The 24,365-nt window shown below is 42.3% G+C and overlaps 7 protein-coding genes across 11 annotated transcripts; 3 read left to right on the forward strand and 4 right to left on the reverse strand.

The window, feature by feature from the left end:
* Positions 1 to 3: 3 nt before the first annotated feature.
* LOC134178851 (ADP-ribosylation factor-like protein 2-binding protein) lies at positions 4 to 1,328 on the reverse strand. The gene is made up of 6 exons (XM_062645759.1): positions 1,282 to 1,328; positions 1,170 to 1,212; positions 927 to 1,095; positions 519 to 604; positions 337 to 433; positions 4 to 270 (listed from the first exon to the last, which is right to left on the reverse strand). Exons 1-6 carry the CDS (start codon positions 1,286 to 1,288, stop codon positions 175 to 177), a joined length of 498 nt encoding a protein of 165 aa, XP_062501743.1. The 5' UTR covers positions 1,289 to 1,328; the 3' UTR covers positions 4 to 174.
* Positions 1,329 to 1,400: 72 nt separating this feature from the next.
* Positions 1,401 to 6,118, forward strand: LOC134178379 (dolichol kinase-like). Of its 4 annotated transcripts, none has more exons than XR_009969621.1 (13): positions 1,401 to 1,532; positions 1,589 to 1,655; positions 1,804 to 1,901; positions 2,469 to 2,630; positions 2,697 to 2,860; positions 3,344 to 3,427; positions 3,504 to 3,574; positions 3,635 to 3,785; positions 3,854 to 4,081; positions 5,452 to 5,614; positions 5,678 to 5,786; positions 5,838 to 5,915; positions 5,973 to 6,114. XR_009969621.1 is itself a non-coding variant. In XM_062645253.1 (13 exons), exons 1-13 carry the CDS (start codon positions 1,526 to 1,528, stop codon positions 6,116 to 6,118), a joined length of 1,518 nt encoding a protein of 505 aa, XP_062501237.1. In that variant the 5' UTR covers positions 1,401 to 1,525. The 4 variants fall into 4 exon arrangements, 3 of the variants coding, with proteins under 3 accessions (XP_062501237.1, XP_062501238.1, XP_062501239.1); XM_062645253.1 differs by having other exon boundaries at positions 5,678 to 5,776; positions 5,973 to 6,118; XM_062645254.1 differs by having other exon boundaries at positions 3,362 to 3,427; positions 5,678 to 5,776; positions 5,973 to 6,118.
* Positions 5,931 to 9,168, reverse strand: LOC134178381 (coiled-coil domain-containing protein 102A-like). The gene is made up of 11 exons (XM_062645256.1): positions 9,097 to 9,168; positions 8,955 to 9,020; positions 7,488 to 8,537; positions 7,289 to 7,397; positions 7,064 to 7,180; positions 6,797 to 7,006; positions 6,682 to 6,738; positions 6,511 to 6,624; positions 6,352 to 6,455; positions 6,245 to 6,285; positions 5,931 to 6,181 (listed from the first exon to the last, which is right to left on the reverse strand). The coding sequence occupies exons 3-11, from the start codon at positions 8,192 to 8,194 to the stop codon at positions 6,141 to 6,143; spliced, it is 1,500 nt and encodes a 499-aa protein (XP_062501240.1). The 5' UTR covers positions 8,195 to 8,537; positions 8,955 to 9,020; positions 9,097 to 9,168; the 3' UTR covers positions 5,931 to 6,140.
* Positions 9,169 to 9,940: 772 nt separating this feature from the next.
* Positions 9,941 to 13,387, forward strand: LOC134178357 (dermatan-sulfate epimerase-like protein). Its single transcript, XM_062645223.1, has one exon. The coding sequence runs from the start codon at positions 10,007 to 10,009 to the stop codon at positions 13,385 to 13,387; it is 3,381 nt and encodes a 1,126-aa protein (XP_062501207.1). The 5' UTR covers positions 9,941 to 10,006.
* Positions 13,388 to 13,423: 36 nt separating this feature from the next.
* Positions 13,424 to 15,788, reverse strand: LOC134178358 (centrosomal protein of 76 kDa-like). 2 transcript variants are annotated; one of them, XM_062645225.1, is made up of 6 exons: positions 14,664 to 15,788; positions 14,365 to 14,528; positions 14,202 to 14,277; positions 13,995 to 14,099; positions 13,836 to 13,943; positions 13,424 to 13,780 (listed from the first exon to the last, which is right to left on the reverse strand). In XM_062645225.1, the coding sequence occupies exons 1-6, from the start codon at positions 15,735 to 15,737 to the stop codon at positions 13,424 to 13,426; spliced, it is 1,884 nt and encodes a 627-aa protein (XP_062501209.1). In that variant the 5' UTR covers positions 15,738 to 15,788. The 2 variants fall into 2 exon arrangements, with proteins under 2 accessions (XP_062501209.1, XP_062501208.1); XM_062645224.1 differs by having other exon boundaries at positions 14,157 to 14,277; positions 14,664 to 15,786.
* A 110-nt stretch (positions 15,789 to 15,898) lies between these two features.
* LOC134178829 (glyoxal reductase-like) lies at positions 15,899 to 17,634 on the reverse strand. The gene is made up of 8 exons (XM_062645733.1): positions 17,430 to 17,634; positions 17,032 to 17,104; positions 16,902 to 16,963; positions 16,723 to 16,827; positions 16,581 to 16,654; positions 16,373 to 16,517; positions 16,165 to 16,315; positions 15,899 to 16,106 (listed from the first exon to the last, which is right to left on the reverse strand). Exons 1-8 carry the CDS (start codon positions 17,597 to 17,599, stop codon positions 16,044 to 16,046), a joined length of 843 nt encoding a protein of 280 aa, XP_062501717.1. The 5' UTR covers positions 17,600 to 17,634; the 3' UTR covers positions 15,899 to 16,043.
* A 1,868-nt stretch (positions 17,635 to 19,502) lies between these two features.
* LOC134177972 (uncharacterized) lies at positions 19,503 to 24,059 on the forward strand. The gene is made up of 2 exons (XM_062644751.1): positions 19,503 to 23,510; positions 23,569 to 24,059. The coding sequence occupies exons 1-2, from the start codon at positions 19,816 to 19,818 to the stop codon at positions 23,858 to 23,860; spliced, it is 3,987 nt and encodes a 1,328-aa protein (XP_062500735.1). The 5' UTR covers positions 19,503 to 19,815; the 3' UTR covers positions 23,861 to 24,059.
* The last annotated feature ends 306 nt before the right edge of the window (positions 24,060 to 24,365 follow it).

Genomic DNA, 24,365 nt, shown 5'->3' on the forward strand with positions numbered 1-24,365 from the left:
GTAGCATTGGCAAATGCTTGAACTATCTTTACTCAATCATTATTTTCATCTCTGTCAACACAACCCTGTCTGGTAGCAAAGATGCAGCATAGCGAGCACTGCAAGTATTTCGTATCATACTATAACTATCACATTAATTAACTTTGATTACGATATTTGGCGTGCTATACCAAGTTAGGAATCAGGGTCTAACGATGACGTCTCTTTGCTTTCTTTAAATTGAGATGTAATGACGAGTCCTTCGAGATCCGGTACTAAACCCTCTTTTGTCTGTAATGAGCATCCCATGCTGTTGACATATGCACACACATTACAGTGAATTGATTAATGACTTGCCTTCTTGTAGTCCAACATCATTTGTTTGAATCTCAAGAAGTCAGTGAATGTCAGTAACATGTCACATATTTGTTCATCTATTTCATCCTTCCTCTGCCTGTGAGAGAGAGACACACACACACACACACACACAAGAGTTACCATCTTGAAATCAATGCCAGAGATCGAACTGGAGATCTGACTCGAGATTCTTTAGGAAACGATCTATTTGAAAGTCACGCATTCTTCTCTGCAGTTCTTTATCTATACGTGTCTCAACTAGTGATGTCTAATAGAACCAAGCATATAGTTGTGACATTTTCCGGCAGATAACATTATATACCCCTGGATTATCGATCCCTATGCAAACCACTTGAGAGACAAATGTCTTTTCATGCAGGCATTGCACACAGTAAATTACAGTAAAAACGAGATTTCCAGAAAACTTGTTCAGTACAGTCATATTAGCCGACAGGGAAGTTTAGAAAGCAAGCCTGAGACCCGGATATACCATGCCAGATGGATGCCTGCATGCCTAAAATCTGCGTCTGATTCGAGCTATCTGCCGGAAAATACGGTATACCAACGAGTAACAGAAACGGTTATCTCACATATTCTTTAAAAATAGTTGTGTAGACAAGTTTGTTCTCTTCGACATCCTCGAATTCATGATAATGTTTCTCCATGAACTCATTCTGCAAGTCTTCAAACTCTTGACTGACAATGATGTCCTCTATGTGACCGACAGTCTCGTCAAATTGCGCGTCCGAACGACTTGACCTTATTGAATTACACGAATTTAAAGAACACAAGTTTTGAATTTTCGAAACCATTACGTAAATGCGATAAAATACCTTCCTTCTGCTAGAACTTCCTCCCGCTCAAAACTGCGTTCAGCTTCAAAGATGAAGAGATATTTGATTGTATGAAAAATGACAGCAACACGCAATTGTACGTACACCTTACCTGCCATAGCACGTTAGACGAAGTGTCATGTGTACAGTACTGCACAGCACATAGCCAATGAGGAGGAGGAGCTACTTGCAGGGTGTGACTGTGCTTGCGCACGCTAGCAAGTAAAATGTTAAAACAGTTTGTTGAGGAGTTGAAAAAGCAACAGTTGTATGTGGCCGAATCACGGCTTTTGGCTCTTACGTGTGTCTATGTCGGTCTCTACTTACCGGACAAAAGGCTCACAGCAGTGTTCTTGATGTGTGGTACGAAAATTTCGCTTGATGACGTTCAGAACTGGAGATGACGGCGTGTTTTACAGTTCCTATACCAACGATTATTGTATCCGCATGGCTAAATCACGTGCCAACCAAGTATTCGATGTTTCGGTAGGTGCACTATTGCATTATTATACAGATATACCTAGATATCTGTTGGCTTCGAAGTTTCCAACTGTTGCGCTGTAAACGGTCTGGAACATCGAGGCCATAATTAATGAAGATTTATTTAAAAGTTTTTTGTTTGTTTGTGTGTAAGTGCGTGTCTACATCAAGGCGTTCCCTTAGGATGTATGTTAGTCCCCCTCGTCATATCAAGCTTGAACATCGCAGTGGCAAGAGAAGGAAGTTTGTCAGGTGAGTTAATGCTTTCAAATTATTTATTTAATTAATCAATAGGCGAACTTGATTAATTAATTTGACGCATGATGCGGATTGCATGACAATTAATGTTCAAAGTTTAGAGACCGTGTGTGCATGCTTTCATGCTGGCTTAATTAATTAACTGGTAAATAGTTGCTGCATGGTCTTGTTGTGATCATCACAAATAAATTATCTAATCTTTTATAGATTGATTGGAATTAAAAAATTAGAGAAAAAAGATTTACTCATTATTTATTAGAAAACTAATTTTGAAAATAGTTACATGTTAATTAAAGGTATCACAATTGACTGACTGAAGCACCTGGGTATTTGAAAATTTGAAGTATGTATGTTGTTTTGTTTACATAATTCAGGGCTACTTGGGTAGAGGCAGTAAATTATGAAAGACTTATCGTCTTTAAATAATTATTGTATTGTTTATATTTTAATTGTTTAATATTATATAGTCAAGTTGTCATCATTATTACATATTCTGAGCATTGTTTTTTGCAAGTTTTATGACATGTTGATTAGCATTTAATTGTTGGCGATTTTGTACAGACTGCTTGGGGTTTTATTTGCGTGCCGCTATCATTCTTCAACTGTCTACTGTTTTGGCAAGCATATGGTGGAGGGTTATATTCCCATATGGCTACATATGCTGGACACTATCCGTCGTAGCAGTCACATACGGCATTGAAATAGCAACATTTAAGACGTCAGGTAAGATCAGTCGCAACCTATACCTTTCTCTCAATAATTAAAGTGAATTTGTTTGTTTTCAAACAGCGCAATCTGTTGTGTGCATGCTAGTTATTATCTTGCTATACGTAGCTGTGGCTTTACTGATGCTACAGGGACTGCCAGGAAGTTTCACAGCCGGTGAGGCGATAGTGGTGGCCACAGGTCTGTCTTTGGTGTTCTTCGACACCTCGATTGTCACTTTGGCAAACGTGAGACACTTTTATTAGATTACGTTGTGACGGATATATATATATATATATATATATATATATATATATATATATATATATGTACAATTACTGTAGAAAGATTTAATTGCATGCTAAAGCTATAGTTTGTCTGCAAATTAGTGTACACACTTGTGAACAAATAGACTCAAGGAAAGAATTACGATATGCCTGACACCATGAAATAATAAATTATTTTATTATGTTGTATATTATTTATATATTTTTATTATTTTTATTATTCTTACATTGTGCACAGAAATCTGGTGCACTACATACAGCTACAGACGACAATAAGCAAGGACATACAAACGAAAAGAACAGACAATGTACATTACTGTATCAACATCAGGCAATCGAATACAATTCTCTAAGAACACTTTTACTAAAGCGTGATGGCTTCTTTTGCCAGTCAAAACTCTAAGCTACATGAGTGGCATCAATTCTATATAATTTGATTGTTAGTATATTCTTGGTTCACAGTTTAATGTGATCGGAATGCCCACATTTTTGGTTGCATCGAGAAGTCAGTTTGTTCTACTGTTGGAGGTAAGACAGTAGAGATGAGATTCATGATGATTTGTGATGCAACGACTCGTAGCTGTGGCTGCATTGCTTGTTTTAGACCGTTATCTCATGGCTGCTTCTGCTCATCACTATGTATGCTCCCGGTGGTATCAAAGCCCGGATGTCAGAGTGAGTATGATGGTGTTTATGTTGGCTCTTTGGTAGAATATATTTGTTTGTGTTGCGTAGAGATGTCGCTTCGAAACGAAAATGGTCTCTCTATTTTTACGAATTTGCTTGTGGTGCAGGAATCCCGCTCTTAGTTGTCTGGTTGTCACTTGTCTTGAAAATGAATGCCCTGTATTGGGGTGTGCTATTTGTTCAATCTAAACAGCACAAAGTAATGAAGCACTTAGCATATACTTTTCAATTAATCTACTTGTTTAATTAATTGTAAATTGTTTGAAGGCTGCTTTGGTGTTCTCTTGGGTTTGCTGTATTGTTATTGCTTTGAGAGTTGTTAGTTGGAGGAAAAACAGGAGCTCAAATGACAACGAGGAATTTATGCCAATTATTGTCGTTAGAAAATTGTTCCACTTCATTGCTTCTGCCGTCTTTGTAACTGGCCTTTTGGGAGATGTGACTCTCCTTCATGTGTCATGTACTGCAGCACTCACCATATTTATTCTGATTGAGGTATATTGTACTTCATGTTTTGTACATAGTCACAATATCAGACGTTTAGAATTTGTAGAAAACTTACTGAATTTATGTCTAAATAATGGAATTGGGTTAGCCTTGTTCTCAAATTTTCTCACGCTTGTTTTGTCCAGTGCCTGTATGACAATTCCACAAGCACGAGAGAGTCTGGGGACGAGGCTAGAATTGGGTGACAGCTTATGCCCCGTTGCTTATATTTATGAGACACCACATATTATAGAGTGATGGCTTTGTCTGTTGTCATCTAGGACACTCGTTTCAATGGGTATTTTTGGGTCTGTTTGGCACTGTATGTAAATTATGCTGACATGTATTTGGAATACACCAATTTTAGTTGTACTTGTGCTGCACTGGATTGCATGCTGTCGTGGATTGCCTCCATGAATGGGCATTCTAATTGCTATCAATCTTTGATGGGTAGTTAGTTGTGTTGTATGCCACATTCCAACCAGAATTAGCCGGCGTGCCTACAGGTACCGACATAGAAACATCGAGACTTGATCCACATAGCAGTTCAAATGATCTTAATTTCTATACGTAACTCATGGGATAACTATTAAAGCAATGTGAATCCGTTAATTTATATATAATATCAGTATATGTAGAAACTTACTACTGGGTTTATGTCTCTAAATAATGGAACTGGGGTGGCTGCGTAGGCCTTGGTGCTTAGATTTATGTGGCTTTGTCAGTAGGTATTGTTTGGTCATGCTTGTTATTGAAATTAAATAAAAATAAAATTTAAAAAATATTGAAAAATTTGTATTATTGTAAATACGTTATGCACGTGTAGTTAGAACGTTAATTGTGCTTGTGCTGAACTGGAATTGCATACTGCGGTGAACTGCTATCATAAACGGGCATCTCATAGTATTTGTACTATCAATTATAGGGTAGATGTTTGCATGCCACTTTCCAACCAGAATTAGCTACTGTACCTGGAGATGCTAACATTTAAATCATTGAGATTCCACGTAGCAGTTCAAATGATTTTAACTTGAAAGATGTAGGTAACTCGCGTTTCGGATAGCTAGACCGCTTTTCTCTCATTATTCATGTGAACCTGTGAATATGTATAATGGAAGTTATGCATAATGTTGTGCAGTACGTGTATCATAGTACGGAATTGTATAGAATGCACTACTCTATAGACACCAGACTTATGTATAGTGTAACCAACGAAATGACCCTGAATGGATCCCTTACTACCAGTGATGTACGAACAATGGACTATGTGCACTTTCTCTGAAAGTTTTGCCACACTGCTGTTGTCAATTGTGGCTATTTCTATATTGACAAGTTGCATTATGACTGTTTCTATGCTGTGTATGTTCCTGCTCGTTTAGGTCGTTCGATCCTGTCGACTGTGGCCAATAGGTGAAACTCTGCACTACTACATGTCTTGTTTGACAGATAGTCGTGACAGCGGTCATGTGATTCTTACACACATCTACCTCCTAGTTGGTCTTGCCCTTCCCATCTGGCTCGTTCCAAGCACCAGAAAAGGACGTAAGACACACTACTAAACCCACTACAGCTTTGCATATATAAACTCATACGGCAATTTGATAGCATTCAAACTTGCTATGTATGCTGGTGTTTTGTCTCTTGGAGTTGGGGACAGCTTTGCATCTATATTTGGCAAATGGCTGGGACGAAGAAAATGGCCCAGTTTGTCAAAGTTTGTTTGCACGATGTAATACACGATGTCTTGACTTTCTGTTGTGTGTAGATTCTACGAAGTCACTTGAAGGCACTTTGGCGTGTATGATGGGTCAGATTGTAGCGGCAGGAATAGTGTGTTCTCTCGGTAAGACACGTGACCTGTTCTCGTATCTTTTGTTTAATAAACTTGCCTGACCTGCAGATTCTCAAATAGTACTGGAAAACACAATGCAAGCAATTCGTATAGTTGTCTCTCTAGTATTGGGTTCGCTTCTCGAGGGTATGACTGTCCAAATCGACAACCTAGTATTGCCACTCTATACTCTAGCTCTCCTTCTTGTACATTAGCTCTTCTGATTGCTAGTGGTTGTCAGTCTTCTTCAGAACTGTAGTGTTCGAGTTGTTCGTTGTCTGTATCAAGGGACAAACGGTTAGCCATATTACTAGTAGGCCGTCATGTATGCAATGAGTTACCAGTTCGACTGAATGCTGGAGTCGGAGACTGTCTCTTCAACCTGCCAAAAAGAAAAAAGACCGATAGAGCAAGGACACAATTTTGGTCGCTACCAAGGGTTACATACCTGGTCAATTGGTGTCCTAGTTGTGTTTGCAAATTATCTATTTGCTCTTGCTGCTCGTCTATCGTTCGTTGAAGCTTTCGTTCACTATTGCATTTCATGTCGACCTATTGCAAATTGTTGTTGAGGTAGCGACTGTAGGTGACAATGGTGTAAACATACGGAATCTTGAGCCTCGACCATTTGACGTTTGAGATCCTCTACTCGAATTCGAAGCTGCTTTACTTCTTGATCTCTTTGCTCAATCAGTCGTTTGCTGTGTTCCAGCTCGGCTGCCTATAAAATCAGTTAGTTACTTGTTTGAGATGGGTACACATAATTATATTGTATGACCTGGTCCAGCATTTGTTTCTTGAGGCGGTTGTGGTTATGTTTCAGCTCTGACAGCTCCTAATGATACTGGCTTGTCTCACTTCTATATGAGCAGATTAAGTCAATATTAGTTTACCTTTGACTTTTCATGGAACTCTGTCTGCAGAGTTTTCATGTCGGCATCCATGTTTGCCTTTATCTGTCGATTTTTCCTTGCTAATGTCGTCTCCAAGTCTTCAATCTGCATTAAAAACTTTTTCTTTTCTCTCTCCAGTGTCATCTTCTCTGTTTCTAGCTGCTCACGCCGACCCCATTCAGCCGCATTCTCTTCTTGCAACTTCTCCAGCTAGAAGTTCAAATAGTGTTGTTATCTACTCAAGATGCTGTATCTAAGCTGTAGTACTTGTGCTCTCAGGTCTTTTAATTTCTTATCTGAAGTGGCTCTCGAACCTGACTCTTCGTCAAGATTAACTTGGATCTGGGCGATGTCTTTGTCATGTCGATTTCTTATATCTCGAAGCTGAACAAAAGAGGCAATTATTGGTAGTACAGCAACACACACACACACACACACACACACACACACACACACACACACACACACACACACACACACACACACACACACCTGCTGCAAAGCCTCGGTTCGGTCCCTCCTGAGCTCCTCACATCTCTCTTTCATTAACTGTACCTCCTGCTGGAGCTTGTCTGCAGTTTCATCGACAACAGCCTTAGCACTATAGTAACATGTTAGTAGACCAACAAAGACTTTTCACCATCCTGCTAGATGATGTTATTAAAACTAATAATAATAAATGTGATAAGACCTTCTTTCTCTAGCAATGATCTTCTGTGATTCTTCTAGCTTGAGAGTCAAAGCAGCTATCTCCTGCATCAACACCTCGTCCTGACTTGTCACATCTGCCTGAATCTTACGCATTGTTGCCATCCTCGTTTCCTCCAGTCCCCACCCGTTGTCGGAACTCGTTTGTAATGCTTGTTGTTGCCCCGTCATCCGCTCCGTTCTCGCCAATATCTGCTCAATAAAATGGACTTCTGAGTGCAGTATTCCAGGCGGCTGTTCCGACGAAGAGCGCGACGCAAGAGAAGGAGAAGCACTTCCGTCCACTTCTACATCAGTATAGGTACCGTTCGGAGAGTAAGTGCTCGACGGTCCCGCCGGGGATGAACCAAACGTGCTACCGTCTTCAGAGCTACCTCTCATATCGTCGTCTCTAACTCCTAATTTCGCTCTGAGTCTCTCGTTTTCTTTCGCCAGGGAGTGCTTCTCGCGGCGAATGCTAGCCAGCTCTTTCCAAGCGTCGTCCAGACGAGCCTTTAGCTGTCTGTTCTCCTCTCTCGATTTGTCTCTTTCGCTCTTTGCTCGCGTCCATTTTTCTCGCCACGAAGCGGTACAGTCGGACCACCAGCGCATTGTTTTCTCCATCTGAGCCGCTTTGGTTCGTGCCTCGTCGAGATCCTTGCTCGAACCGGCCGTCTCGACTTGCGACTTCTTTCTCGGATCCCTGTCCATCCCACGTCGAGAACTCGATATATATTAGCACCAGCAACGTGCCAATGGACGAAAAGCTAGCATTGGGTCTGTATGGATTCAATCGTAAACAAGTCCACCACACTTCCTGTCTGTTAAACATCCGGAAATAAAAGAAATTGCCAGGCTTAATTAAATTTATCAGTAAATACATAGGCAACCGTAAAAAAACAACGTACTCTCTACTAGCTATCGTACAGCAGCTACAGCTGCTATCTCTGTGAGTCTCTATCTAGACATGGTAGAGATGAGGTGATTTCAACTGAAGATACCCTCCGGGTGCTTTGGACAACATCTTTTTACACTAAACCACTCGTCTATACACCTACAAAACAAAACAAAACAAATTGATTGAATAAAATGAGCAAGGCCAAGAGGTATGTAGTACTACTGTAGTGATGCACTATTATCCTAGCAACAGAGTCACGTTTAGCATATCAATAGAAGGAAAGGTTTCTATGCCACTATATACATTTCCAAGACATTTGGTGCCTATTTCTTGATGGTCACGTGACCATCTAGGTACCTGTCAGCTGCACCCTCTATGGACTCCTACAACATATTACCTTGCCTACAATGTCTATAACTACATACTAGACCTATTAACTTGATTATTCAATTCAGGCCTATTTCATTAGCAACTACTTTGTTATCTATTAATATCTACCAGTAACTGCTATTATTTATTGTATGACGATTTACCCTTTATGATACACACAAAAGCAAGGCAATCGAGCAATACTTGAGCCTTCCTCCATGTCAAAAAAGCAAATGATACATTCTCCTAGGTTAGACACTGCATTTTCATCTATTCAATTACAGAAACGTTTAAATTAACAAAATTGATCACGTGACTCGAGAGTCATAGCACACAATCGATATACCATTGTAAACAACTCGAGGCTTCGACAAACAGACAAACATGTGCTGCTCTATCTGGTCATGAGCCACCTTTTTCGAACAAATAGGGCACTTGATGTCTACATAGAAACAAATCAACGAGTTAGCTTAGGGCATATCCGAGACAAAGCGACACCAACTGGTCTGTAAATGGAGAATTGCTTCAACCAGTTTTCTTACCGGTGTAGTACGTCGGCAGAGACGACGCCGTCATCAATAAATCTAAACCACTCGAAGTCTCGAGGCTGTCCGCCAGACCGGAGTCCGACGAGTAGCTGGGAAATGGCAAGTCTACGTCGTAAAAGAGGGGAAACGAGAGCGTCGCGTGACCGTGCGAAGAATTTCGACTGGGTAACGACTGGTGGCGACGAAATCCGCTCCTTCGAGATGTCGGGAGAACGACCGGACGCGCAGGAAGCGGATGAGACGGTGAGTGGCTGACGATTGTAGCAGAGGATCTGGTGCGGGCGACATGGACGCTTGATTCGTCACTCGATTCTGTCGATTGGCGCCCTCCCATGACCCTTGATGTTACACTCAAGGAGAGAAGGTGAATGCTGGAATGTACAGTTTCCCAGAGATATCTTCAATTTGGAGAATCAATGATGATGGCGTGCCTACGTCACGAAACTAGTTTATATGTACCAGCTTGCCTTCACCAGTTTACGCCACTTTTATTTTGTAGTGGATGCCAAATTTTATATGATTTTAGGTATCCTTCAAAATACGCACACACGCATGTTACTCTTCCGTTTCGTTCGACGTTGAGCAACCCACAAATTGGAGACACCTCATTACAAAAAGCAGGGTGTTGTGAAGTCCCGGATATGTTGCGGTTTTCAATCTTTCTGTTTCCTCTGGCGTTGTCGTTTAGATGTTAGTGTTGCCGTTAGAATGTCTCTCGATGTTGTGAGGATAGGATTTAGGTGGTTCTATATACTGCTGACGATTGAGTGTTCTCTTTCGGAATCAACGTTGCAGTCACACCCCTTCTTGTACTTCAGCCAATCGGATATCGAGAGTTTGCGAGCAAAGTCAACCACAACACATACAAATATTTTCTCCAAAATTGAGGAGTTGGCAAGTAGACTGAAGAGCAATAGCATGTCGATATTACCACCAGAGAGTCACATGAAATTCATTTCAAGGTGGAATGAGGAGTATGGAAATAGACTAGCTCCACTTGCCTTCTATTGTCTTCTTCGACCGCATGATGAAGAAGTAAAGAAGTTGACGATTTTGTTTATGGATCGAATGGCTGGTTACCCTGACTGGCAGGTTCAGTCCAGCCCCTTGGATGAGGTGCCAGTGTCTCATTCATTAGTTGGATTTGCAACAGCATATGACTTTATGTACCCTGTGCTTGATGAGAAAAGGCGTAACTTGTATTTCAATAAAATTAAACAAGTGACGGAGATGACACTTTATATGCGAGCCGTGAAGGCATGGTGGGGCAGGACATATGTACAGAATCATGTTGCAACTAATGTAGTTGCTCTACTGACTGGTTCAATTGTTGTGTATCCACGCGATAGAGTGAAGGCGATAAAATGGATTGGTTTTGCTGTTCGTCAACTTAATCGGACTTTAGAGCTCCTAGACCTTGTTGTTGACGGCTCAATGGATGAAGGAACGGGATATGGGTCTTACACGACACGTTCATTGACTCAATTTGTTTTTCTTGTCAAACGACACTTACAGATGGACACTGCTGGTACATTTTGGTTTCATCAGCATTTGCAATTCATGATTAGCACTGCACTTCCGGGTTTTGCCAAGATAATTGGAATTGGAGACTCTGGTTCTGCATGGTTTTATGGACCAGAGAGTCAGCTAGTCTTCCTTGATAGTTATATATTGAAGAATGGAAATGGAAATTGGTTAGCATCAAGGATTCGAGATGCAAAGAAGACAGTAAAGCAGCAACAGCATTCTGAGTTTTGTACTCTTTTTACTGAATATCTATGGTATGATCCATCTATTAAGGAAATGTCTCCGTTGGAAGAGAGAACGTATTCTCCTTTGATGCGATTCAGTGATGCGGGATTGGTGACATACAATGGTGGAACGAAGAAGGGAACAACTTTTTTTTCATTCAAGTCTGGTGCTGTCCATGGTCGAGCTGTATATGTTGCAGTAGAGAACAAAACATTTCCATGGCTGCAGGGCTGGAAGCAGTCTTTGAATCCAGGACATGAACACCCAGATCAAAATTCATTTGTGTTTTACCCAAGGGGAAAACCATTTATAACAGAGGCTTTGTATGGACCAAAATACACATTTCTCAACAATGCGTTGACATTTGGTCCATCAAAGTTGTCAAAATGCTTCAAGCCTTATGAGGGCCAACTCGGAGAGTGTGGAAAGTGGCTTGATTGGAAGTCTCCAGGTATTGAACACGCATGGGGAGAAGTGATTGAAGCGATACATCAAGATGGAATGGTGTTCACTAGTGGTGAGGCTAGTGGTGCATATAGCAGTAGACTTCGTCTGAGGCACGTATATCGTGGTGTCTTGCTATTGTCAGATGATGTGTTACTTGTTGTTGATCACATCAAGTTGCATGAAAACAGTGAAGTACAATATTCGAATGCTTTCTTCCATAACTTACATGCACCAATTAACATATGGCCATCTGGTGACAGGGCTAGTCTTACGCAAGATGAAGAGGTCTATACTATACAATGGACACGTCCACCTGGAAGTGAGGAACTTTCAGCATCTGCTGGTCAGTACGATCAACCTCGTGGCAGTTCGTTTATTCGAACTCACTTTGTTAACATATCTGTGCCTCTCGGAGGTCTCACATCTCAAGTTGTCTACTTGTTTTCTGGTCCGAGAAGTCATGTTGAGAATCTACATATCATTGAATCAACCTCTGTTGGCATTCGAGTTCAAGTTCAAACCAAAGAGGAGACATATTTAGCATCAGTAGTGACCAACTACACAGACCCAAGGGATCGCTTGAATTTCATTGATTCTCTTGGATATGCTCAAGTTCGGCTATCAAATGGAAACGCAGTAAAATTTGTACATGAGAACATGGATGATTCAAATGATTACTTTGAAGGTATGACCATGGTGGTACAACCAGTTCAGCAACGTGCACAGCAATACTGTCTGTGGATGGTGACTGCAGTGTTGGGCATAGGGATGTTTGTTGTGCTATTGTGTATTGCTTTGCGCTTGTCTACTCACAAGAAATGGTTGGTCTTACTCTGTATTGCAGCACTAATGACTATGGCATTTCCTTATTACTGTTACTACAGTGGACAGACTACAAGAGACATTACTGCTGCACACAGTAGTAGAGAAATGACTCCACGTAGTACGACTCGTAGTAGTAGTATACCATCTGTATTTATCACTTCATTGAGAGGATCTGGAAGTTACCTGTTGAAGGCAATGTTTGACAACCACACAGATTTCTTCTATCTGAATTTTCCAAAACAAGCCATGCTTAATCCAAAAGCTGCATATATGACAAATGAGTTTGCAGATGCATGCGAATGGATTCCCGGCTACCATGCACAGCCTAAGTTGGTCCAGTGGTTTAAAACATGTTTCTCACATCCACAGGAGCTGCTGAAACACAAAGACGAGACTACAGAAAGTGTGCATCTTCTGAAACGTCGCCAGTTGTATCCAAACTCTATTGTTGTGTTGCAGTCTGAGTATCAAAACTGGAATTTGAAGCTCCCCTGGCTGGTAAATGCAGTTGGGCAGGCTCTGAAAGTTATTTATTTAGTTCGTGATCCACGTGGTTGGATAGCAGACCATCTCAAGTACCACCAGTCTCTCAGTCAGTGGAAACTTGAAGAACAATTGAAAACGATGTTTGCTGGTCTAGACTCAGTGTGCAAACCGAAAAAGGGCTATCCATCCGAGTACAACCAACTTCGTGCACAATTTGTTAGCAAAAACACGATGTATACAGAACAACACAAGATACTTGCATTAGTTTGGCAAGCCAACACTTTAGCTGCATTACGGATAAACAGGAGTGTTCCAAAGAGGAATTACCTGTTAGTTCAGTATGAGGACCTCGTAAATAGACCTCTTCAAACAGCTCGGACAATCTTTTCCCACTTGGGAGTACCATTCCCAATGGCAGTTGAACACAAGCTTCTACAAGTGACAAAGACCAGTCTCTACCGTCAGCAGAGCACTGATAGTTGGAAACAACAGTTGTCTAATCGTCAAATCAAAGATATTGAAAACATCTGTGCAGACGTGATGACAAAACTAAATTATAAGTATACTGCTACAAAGTAACGTCAAGTTTATATTATTGTTGTTATGTCCACTACTTCACAATACTGACTTGTACTTACACGCAAACATAATCCAGACAGCGTTGGTTGACTCTGGGTAAGGGTAGATGCGTACCCGTATTGCCAGCCTCACTTGATCACCTCTACAGGTGACGATCTCTGTGCATACCGGGGATTTGAGGCACGAGGCAAATATGCGGCGTGCATTAGAGTGGATGAATTGTATAGGAAAACCCTTGAAGGTATGACCATCAGCAATCGATCGACGAATTGATTGCTGGAATTCGCTGTTTCCAGCAGTCAGTCCTGTACAACGCTCTAGCTCATAAGCTGCAAGGGCTGGTGTCAGTAGATATGCAAGATGATTGTCCCAAACCGTAGACAACCCTAAATCCTATTCAGACATGTTTGTCACTGCAAAGGTATGAAGCACCACACAAATGCCTGACTTGTCTGTGCTCTGTTGTCAGTGATCTCAGCTCCAATTCCAGCTCATGACTCGATAGTCCGGCATCAATCGTATTGCCACGAAGAGGAGGATGGACAGGCCAATATGGCTACGACACAATCATTTAAAACATTAACCTATTTTACGTATCTCATCTTACCTGAAGATGCACATCACAAACTGAACGAATGGCATCCGAGCTCATGCATTTCCACAGTGTCTCATCCAAGAGAGCAAACTGACAACAGTCTAGAGAATCTGACGGCTGCACACCGAGCAATAGTGATGGTACAAGAATATAATCCAAGATAACAGATATAACCTGTGAATTTGCATAAAACGACTGATGGTTGAAAACACAGCCAACCGTTCTGTAGGGATACTTTGGCAAAGGTTGTGGCACCGCTGGTGGCTCATCGGGGTCAATAGGACAATGAACATATCTATACAAACACGCAGCAATGAAATACTGCATTGACAAACACCCTCCCCTCTCCATTCCCATACACTGACTGTTCCCTGTCCCTCACCGATGCCCCGTGAGGCTCTCCCAGAATGTAACTAAACCTGTAGTATCTATTGTCATCACCCAGGCATGAGCCATGCCTTTCGCTTTCGTTCCAATACAGACGTATGCATCCAGGCTGAATCCAAGAAGAAGACAACACAAGAGAATTGCATGGTTTTCGCAATCCTAGAAGCAAGCAATGTTTGCAAATTATTTTTATTTGGTTATTAAAATAATTCAAAAATTATAGATAATTAATTAGCATTTATATTTAATAAAATTAAATTCTTAAATATGAGATATAATCTGATAGCTTCATACTCCTTTTCCTTTAGACAGATATGCGTGCATGCTGCACCATTGCTCTGTCTTTGCTCCACCACCAACAGTTGGCGCTCTCTCGTACCCAAACAGACTGACAAACCTTGCAGCTTGCCTCGCATTGTCCAGCAATCGTCCAGCCAACAGCGGCGACAAATATGAACAAACCGGTCTGTTTATCCCATTCTCGTCTTGAGCAAAAATCTTCACCAAACGATGAGCATGGGATGGCCGAACTTGTAAATATTCCTTCCACCACTGTTTAGCATAGACTAAGAACAGACGCTCACGTTCGGCCACACGACCGTGTTCTAAACCGATTTGTGCGGTCACCACGTCATCCGACAGTACTTTCTCCAAGCGTGGCATAAGTTCCAATCGAAGCTCAAGAATTCCAGCAGGAACCTTCGCCTCTCCTCCGACTCCATTAATCTCAACTGCCACACACAATCGACTTCGACTTGACAACAACACTCTCCTCCATTCCATATAGTGTGACCCAATAAGACTACTTTCACCAGAACAATCAGTTTTAATCAACACCAAGTGGATGGGATCGGCTAAAGCCAGTGTATCTCCGGCAGAGATCATTCGATTTGAACCAGTGTCTTTGCGCAGCTCCAACAGGAAGCCTTCGCGCAGGTCTGGTTCACAACAGCTGACAACAGACCGCGACACGAACCGCTGACGACGAAAGTGTACATACAAGGTGAAAGTAGAGCTCGAATTTGTGTCCATAAGATGTTCCAAAAACGCTTTACCGCCTAGAACTTGGAGGTAAAGGTACCGTTTTGAGGAATCGACGTGAAGTGGTTTTTCGCCGCTTTCGGTCGGTCGATGTTTTTGTTTGTTCGTCAATCCCATCGACGTCATCAGTTCGTCGATGATGCCGCGGCTGTGGAGAGAACCAATGAGTCGTTGTTGGTCTAAATCGTCTGTAGTTTTTCCCGCCTGATTGTAGAGCGTTTCACTTACGAGTTCTCTGATTCGTCGCTGCATATCGTCTTGAGAGAGACGGTCGTGGATTACCTGCCGTAACTCTGTGACTTTCTCGTCTGGAAGAGAGGCCGCCATCACTTCGCCGCGTATCCAGACCGATTGCCGACCTCTCGCAGCTGATGCTGTGTGACGGGACAAAAGGTAATGTGTCCTGTACGTCCATTTGTGTGTGTGTGTGTGTGTGTGTGTGTGTGTGCGCGCGCGCGCGCGTGCGTGCGTGCGTGCGTGCGTGCGTGACATGTCAAATCACTTTGCAATATATTATAATCCATCACAGGCATTGTTGTTAATCATCACAAACATGATAAAACAGAGTTGCAGCTGGCGACAGGTTAAGTTATATAAACACAACATCAAAAAGTGTATGTCTTCAAACATTCTTCAAGGGTTCCAAGGAGATGTGGTTGGATCCCACCCAGTCACTAGGTGCTCTTCAAGCTGTCCCTGAAACGCAACAAAATCAACCAACACATATTTCGTTTACACTCCTAGGCTATCATACCAGTCTATCCATATCTTCTTGACTCAGTTCAAAGTCAAACACATCGATATTGGCTTTGATACGCTCCTCTTTTGAAGACTTTGGAATGGTGACATAACCTTGTTGCAGTGACCATCGGATCAACAGTTGAGCTGTCGATTTACCAGGATACCTATTCACATTTCTGATGCTTCTGTGCAGTGTTAATTAAATTAATTAAAGCGCCAACCTTTTAGCTATTTCAACCAAAAGTGGATCATTCAGCTTGCGACCTTTCGTGAGTGGGGAATAGCCTTCTACAACTATTCCATTGGCGTGGCAGTACTGAACAATTTCTCTGTTTTGAAGGTATGGTGATAATTCCAACTGATTGACTGCCCGTGCAAAAATGCTCGCAGCAGTTTGACAATATTGTTAGGAGCACTTAGCATTATTACCTGTTGGAAGGATGCCTGTAGCTTTCTGTAGCTCTGTGAGATGATGGATACCAAAGTTGGATACACCAATTGACCTCAAACGCAGGAAATAGGGGTTTTGATACTAATTATTAATTATTAATTAATTAATTAAGTTAATTACTTGCAAACACCGTCTTCCTTGAGTTTTGCCATAGCTTGCCATGTGGATACAGTTGAACTACCAGGAGCATGCATTAGCAGCAGATCGATGTAACCAATGTCTAGCCTGAAAGTGTAACACTAGTTTGTATTAACAAATTTCGAGAATCCGTTGTCTGTAAATCAGTTTGGGACAATTACTTTTTCAAACTTTCTCTTCCAGCTGCTAGTGTGTTGTCATATCCGTGGGCTGAGTTCCAAATCTTTAAATTCAATCAGAATGGCAAACGTGAACAAATTCCGATAATGACACCAATTCAGACATATTTACCTTGGTAGTAACAAACAACTGGTCTCTGGGTACTCCTGAGGCTTTAATACCCTTTCCTACATCTTCCTCATTTCTGAAAATAAATTTCCAAATGCGTAAGATGGTCCTCTAAATTTTGGGCAACGACGTTGCCCTTTCATAGCCACATGTTATGCCTAAAATCGGGAAATGAGTACAGTACATGCAAGTGCTGAATGGGCTGACTATAACTAAACCATTTCATTCAGCAAATTTTTGGATCTGTGTATATTATCTGTGTATATTAATTATTATAATTAATTAATTCAAACTAAAGCGTATCCCGTAGATATACAGCGCGTTCACGGACAGGGCTAGCGCTGCTACACGGGCAGACATAGGAAGCTGCACGTCGTATTTTAAGCAGTAGATTTTGCTACCTGTACAATGCGGCAGTATCCACGTGTCTGTAGCCATGTTTAATGGCCCAGCGAACCGCTTGCTGCGTCTCTTCACCGACGTCGGCTTGGTAAACACCCAGTCCAATAATCGGTATCTTTGCACCGTCGTGCAATGGAACGGTTGTAGTCGATTCGATCGGCTTTGACATGTCGTGAAACTGACACCGTACTCTACACCACTTGAAGGGCGTGTACTTTGTTTGGAAGTTCGAGGCTAGGGCTTGGCTCTGGGTCTGGGGCGGGGACAGGGCTCTGGCAGTGGACAGAGCCTACTAGTATATCCAGAGCCGTATATAGTACGACCAGAGCCGTAATATACGGCTCTGCGGCTGTAGTCCTCGTGTAGCCAGGCAAAAGGGAGTGGTTTGGTACGCGTGACTTTCGGGCGCAGTCACTTCGGTTAAATTTAATTTATTTATGCATATAGGTCCGGTCTTATACGTAATTCATTTCAACAGCTTGGCTGTGATCTCATACAAAAATCTTTACTAGTTTTCATATCTTTGTGTGCAAATTATTTTCACTGTTACCATCACCGTCTGGTACTGGTTTTTACTCTAAAAATATTTGGTTTCGATTCCTGGTTTTTTTAATTGCGATCGTTCAGACTGACGTAGTTCACAGCCTCTACGTGACTGACATTCACTCCGAATGGTTGAAGTTGATATTCGGCTACATTTGTAGAGTCTAATATCAATTATCGGACACTCCCCAATATTGGACACTCCCCAATATCGGACACTCCCCAATATCGGACACTCTCCACTATCGGACACTCCCCAATGTCGGACACTCCCCAATATCGGACACTGGCGTACGGAAACCAGACGAAGATTTCTTGTATCTAAGGCATGAATGTAGAGAGTAGTCACACGGTAACACTATGTGGCTAGATTCAGCTTGATCACTTGGCGTATTGCTGTTCACGGTGACAAAATAGAACTTCCGCTGCTTTTTTTGTATATCGGACACGCTCATTAAATATCGGACACCCTGTCGGTTTCTCCTTTCGACGGTACCACAGTTCACTGTCTGCACCTTGAAATAATAGGTACATGTCTCTTCTACTCGCAATGATACTAACAGATCGGCAACTTTGCACATTGCTCTTCAGGAAGCTCAAGAAGAGGGGCGGATCTTGTTCTCTAATATCGGACACCCGATTTGCTTGATGCAAGTGCAATATAGGCGAGAACCGTGAAGAATTGTGTTAGTGTTGACTGCAGACGTCTACTAAATGCCCACCGAGCACGGAAAGTCTTTGACTCGCCTCCGTATCAAACAAAGAAGTATTTGGAGAGAAAAGTAGATCTTGAAATGACTTCTATAATGCATGTATGGTCAATATAGACTCGGAATAGACAACTACGATCGCAAAAAGCAGTGTTCTAGATGTCAAGGCGACGTGTGTATGATATGACGCAACGGTAGGGTCTGGCTGCGCGAGGCTATTTACTGCCGCCGTCTCTAGATTCATTTGTTCGCGAACGATGGCGATGTTCAGGACGTGCTAGATGAAGGAAGGCTATAAATGTTCTCAGTTTAGCACCTGTAGATTCATTCATTTGTTTGTGGACGGCCATATCTAGCTAATTCTTTCGATACAGAGACGAGTCAAAGGCTCTTGATGCTCGTCGGGCATTTACAAAACGTCTGCAGTCAGTATTAACACAATTCATCGCGGTTCTCGCCTATTTGCTCTCGCATCAAGCAAACTCGGGTGTCCGATATTAGAGAACAAGACCCGCCCCTCTTCTTGAGCTTCCTGAAGAGCAATGTGCAAAGTTGCCGATCTGTTAGTATCACTGCGAGTAGAAGAGACATGTACCTATTATTTCAAGGTGCAGACAGTGAACTGTGGTACCGTCGAAAGGAGAAACCGACGGGTGTTCGATATTTGATGGGCGTGTCCGATATACGGGAAAAGCAGCGGAAGTTCTATTTTGTCACCGTGAACAGCAATACGCCAAGTGATCAAGCTGAATCTAGCACATAGTGTTACCGTGTGACTACACTCTACATTCATGCCTTAGATACAAGAAATCTTCGTCTGGTTTCCGTACGCCAGTGTCCGATATTGGGGAGTGTCCGATAATTGATATTAGACTCTACTTATTGTCAGATACTCCAGGGAATGATAATCGTTCTCTAAAAAGAATGACACATTCGATGAAGTCGAAACTACATTGCACGAGGATACCATGAGGGAGGAGCAACTGCTTGTTAGAAGCTCTAGATATCATTACAATAGCGACGTACGCAAGAGTGAGTGGACAGGTGTAATATTGGTTGGGAGAGCAGCAGGCACGCTTTGCTGAGTGCACCTTTGGAGACGGTCGTTTTGTTTATATAAGTTGTTATAGTTATGGCGTTGTATATCACTCGCATTCATTTCATGTCTTTCCTTTTTGTGTGGAGTGGTATCTGCTGCGTGACAGTGCAGAGCATTTTATCAGAACAGGGAATGGAAAGCATTGATTTAGAAGGGTCAGTCAATGAGTGGGACTCGACAGTACACCACAGATCAACGGACAGGAGCATTCCGAAACCGTCAGTTGGAACTCTAACTGCTGTCTATAGACGATCCATTAAGGACAGGCAGATGCTCGGGGACGTGTCAGAACAATATTATGACTACCTGGAACGAGCTCTCGCGTTTGGTGGTTATTCCGAGCTTCCCAGTCTTATACGTGGCACGTGGGTGTACACACCTCTTCTCAACTCTTGGTATCGTCTTCCGTTATCATCAAGTGAGCAACCTGTTGATAGAACAGGTCACACAATGGTGAGTTTGTGTAAAACAACTGTCGTCCTATTTGGAGGTTTTCAAGACCGAGAATCATATGCTTTCAATGACACTTGGCTCTTTAACGGTATTCGAGAAGAATGGAAGAAACTAGAAGTGAAAATGGAAGGAGAAGATGTGAAAGCTCGTGCATTTCACACCGGTGTCGTGCTGCAACAGGAAAGGAGCAGTTGTCAATGTAAAGAGAGTTTGTTTGTGTTTGGAGGATTGGAGGAACAGGGAAATAATACGGATGCGAAGCAAGTGAACGACTTGCTGGAATTGAGATGCCAGAAAGAAGAAGATGGAGAACGTACATACGCTTGGTATCGACATCAGTGCTTGAGTGAATCAGAATGCCCAAAACAGCGTCATTCACATCATGCAGTCACCATCAATGACAGCACAATGTTGGTGTATGGTGGCGTGCAAGGAACGTCTTCAATCCCGACTGATTTAGTGGGAGTACCAGATTCTTGGTTGTATGACAGCAAACGTCAAACATGGCGCAGATTTTTTACCTACGCGTTGCACCATCACAGTCTCCAGATCAGAAGCTGCGTTGTGTTCGACAAGAAGCGCAACGAGACGTTTCATCTATTAGGGAGTAACGTCTATAAACTAAATTTCGAAGCAAGCACATGGATTGAAGTTCGTCCCGTATTGAACAACTCGACTTATTCTCCCGAACAATCGATGACAGGATTGTCCGCCATCTCTACAGATTCAGGGATTTTTGTGTTCAGCGGCGTTGAGCATGATCAAGATCTACTCGAAACGAAAGTGTGGTATCTGACGTTTTTGGGCGACAGATCCGTATGGCAGCTCAATTCTGCACCAAAGAAAGCTCCTCCTGTTGACCGAGAGTGGACCCATTTGTATTCATGTCAAGTAGGTGGCAGTCTCTTTATTCGAGTTCTTCAATCATTTCATACAGACTCGCGCCACTTTTACATGAGGAACCTGTTAGAAAATGAAAAAGGCTCAACTGACAAGAAGTTACTTTGTGACAAATGCTCAAAGGTTGAACGTTATGGAGGATTTGTGGAACGTCTGTTTTTGCGGTTGTTGACTGAAGTGATCGAGGAGACACTCTCTCTTGTGTCTCATACGGTTGTCTTTACGCAATGGGAATTGGACTTGAATAGCAACACTTGGTGGCAGTATTCTACCATAAATTCTCATTTGTGTTTCTTTTATTCAGCATCGACGGGCGTAAACGGTACCAATATCGTTACATACGGGACAGTAAGGTACATTAATAGGTGCAATAAACCGGGAATATTTAAACAACATTTTGGCAGTAACTGTTTTGTTCCTTTGCCCTCCTCGAATGTTTGTCTCTATCACACACGTCAAAGACGATGGATTGAAGCTGATACCGTCGACGCGCCTCCCCTTCGTCTCTATCCTTCCTTGGTGGACGTCGGGAACGATTCTGTTGTTATGATTGGAGGGTTTACATGCGATCGAAACACAACATTAATAACTCTGATTTACCAGGGATTCGTTACAGCAGTAGGCCGTTCTAATGAACGTCTTGCAAACATATCGTTTGCACAAGTTGAAAGGAATTGCTCTCTGTCCAACGATGTGTGGCTATTGCGTTTGCTGATAAGTGATTCGTCGGTGACAGGGCAGTGGACTCTTATTGATCCTATTCCCGGTACGGTTTCGCCTCCAGGGAGAATCGGGCATTTACTATTGACGGTAGATTCGATGGTTTTTATGGCTGGAGGATCTGACGTAGGTTCTAGTTTGCGCAATGAGTCATATAGTCGAAATGGATACCAAATGCTGTGTTCACATGATTTGTGGTATTTTGATTTGATCGGAAGGCGATGGTGGAGAGTGCAACCATCTAATCACAACGATGTGATGTTTAATCTCGTTCATCCACTAAATCTATGTAAAATGAAAGCGGGTGTGTTGGGAAAGAAACTTCTCATTGTTCGTCACAGTCTGGATGAAGCAGAAGACTATGACTATCGATCAGATAGTGTAGTTACGCTTTCTCTTGATTCCAACGAGTGGATCCAACAAACAGACAACGTCAGTTTTCCTGTCGACAGTCTGCACGTAGTCGATAACAGCGTTTACGTGTGTGGTAGTTTGCGAATGCCCAACGAGAAGTACAGATACGTGCCTTTACCAATAGAAAATCAAGGTCAACGAGTCTTGACGGCCATGCGGCCAGGCTGTCATGCCGGATGGTACTCTGAGAACTGGTCACTCAAACATTGCTCTCTGTGTCCGATAGGAAAGGTTGCCGTCGCCGGCTCTACATCGTGTTCACCGTGTCCTTCGGGTTTGACGACAAAAGCAGAAGGCGCCACCAACATGACTAGCTGCATATGTGACGAAACATATTGTGGTAGACATGGAACATGTTTTGTTGTTAACAGTGAAGGGCAGCTGGAGGCTCAGTGTCAGTGTGAATTCGGTTACACGGGTTCTCGATGTCAGTATCCTACGTATTACATCATCACTACCGTGGCAATAGTTATTTTGCTTATTCTATTTTGTCTTGGGACTTTTCTGCAAAGAATGATCAAATACAGACGAGTGAAACAAGCGAGAGAGATGGAACTGGAGGAAATGGGACGCGTGTGGACAATTGATGGATCAGAGTTGAGGCTGATCGAACGTATTGATGGAGAGACGCCGGGAAGTTATGGAAACATTTATCGAGCGCGATATCGGGACATGAACGTGGCTGTGAAGAAACTAAAGATGGTGATGCGAGCAGGCAGGCAGGAGAGAGAATTCGAACGCGAGATCTTATTGATGCGTTCCATTCGTCACGCCAACATCGTGTTGTTTGTCGGTGCAGGAAGATTTGCACCAGACGAATGTCCTTTCTTGGTGTTGGAGTTTATGCAGCGCGGTGCTCTCAGTGCTATTCTTCACGATGAGTCGATTTATCTTAATTACATGCGACAGATCACATTCTGTTTAGATGCAGCGAAAGGAATGGAGTTTCTTCACAGTCTTCAACCTCCACGAATCCATCGTGATTTGAAGAGTAGTAATCTGTTAGTGAGCGAAGAATGGACAGTAAAAGTAGCCGATTTTGGTGCAGCCAGACTAGTCAAGGCTCAAAGAGCTAGACAAACGGTAGCACGACGTCGCGCTAATGCCTTTGAAGCAGAGGATCTTACGACGCCACTTCTCCAACCACACAGCGATCTATCACGTAATGCAGGTGCCGTTTTGTGGAGAGCACCGGAGATATTTTTAGAGGAAGCGTACGGGACATCAGCAGACGTGTACAGGTAGGCTAGTATCAGAAATCATCTTGCAACTATAGAATTGTTATAGAATGTTTGATAGTTATGGTATCGTAATGTGGGAAATTGTTGCTCGTCGTGTTCCATACGAAGACCGAGAGTTCGAGTTTATTGTAGACGTGAAGGATGCCGTCTTGTCTGGAGTTCGACCGACTCTTCCTCAGATTGCCGCTCGAGCTAATTACGTCGATCTGATGCGTCAATGCTGGTCGGGTAATCCTGACGAGAGACCATCATTTAGCGACATCGTCGCTCGTTTACAGCAGATGCGTTTTGCAGAATCGGGAAGAGATCGATCTGACGAGCTCGTAGAGATGGATGAAAGCATTCTTTGATGGGTGCATTTACAACGACCGACGACTAATTGTCGCAAACGCAGTTATTTTGCTATAGATAATATATAGGATACTTGAAAGTTTGGATTTTGCCAGTTTAGATAAACGTTGCGTGTCAAAGTACGTCTTTTAATGACAACATTTATCAATGTTTGATGTTTAGTATACTTTGATATCAACAAGTATGGAGTGTATGTATGTATGTATGTATATATATATATATATATATATATATATATATATATATATATATATATATATATATATATATATATATATAGGTCCCACAAGGGACTAGCCGTACAATCTAAACTACATCTAGCTGATATCATTTAGCATTGCTACACCACAGTCTAGTAGAGAGTTGCTGATGGAAATGACAAACTGATTGGCTAACTGAAACATTATGTTTAAGTGAAGCTCTACGTGCTATGATCTTGAGCACTTGAAGGCTAGAAGCTGTCCAAAGACCCAGAGTCTCAACCATGAGCGGATGAAAAATACT

The sequence above is a fragment of the Corticium candelabrum genome, chromosome 4 (genome assembly GCF_963422355.1).
Source record: "Corticium candelabrum chromosome 4, ooCorCand1.1, whole genome shotgun sequence".
Taxonomy (NCBI): domain Eukaryota; kingdom Metazoa; phylum Porifera; class Homoscleromorpha; order Homosclerophorida; family Plakinidae; genus Corticium; species Corticium candelabrum.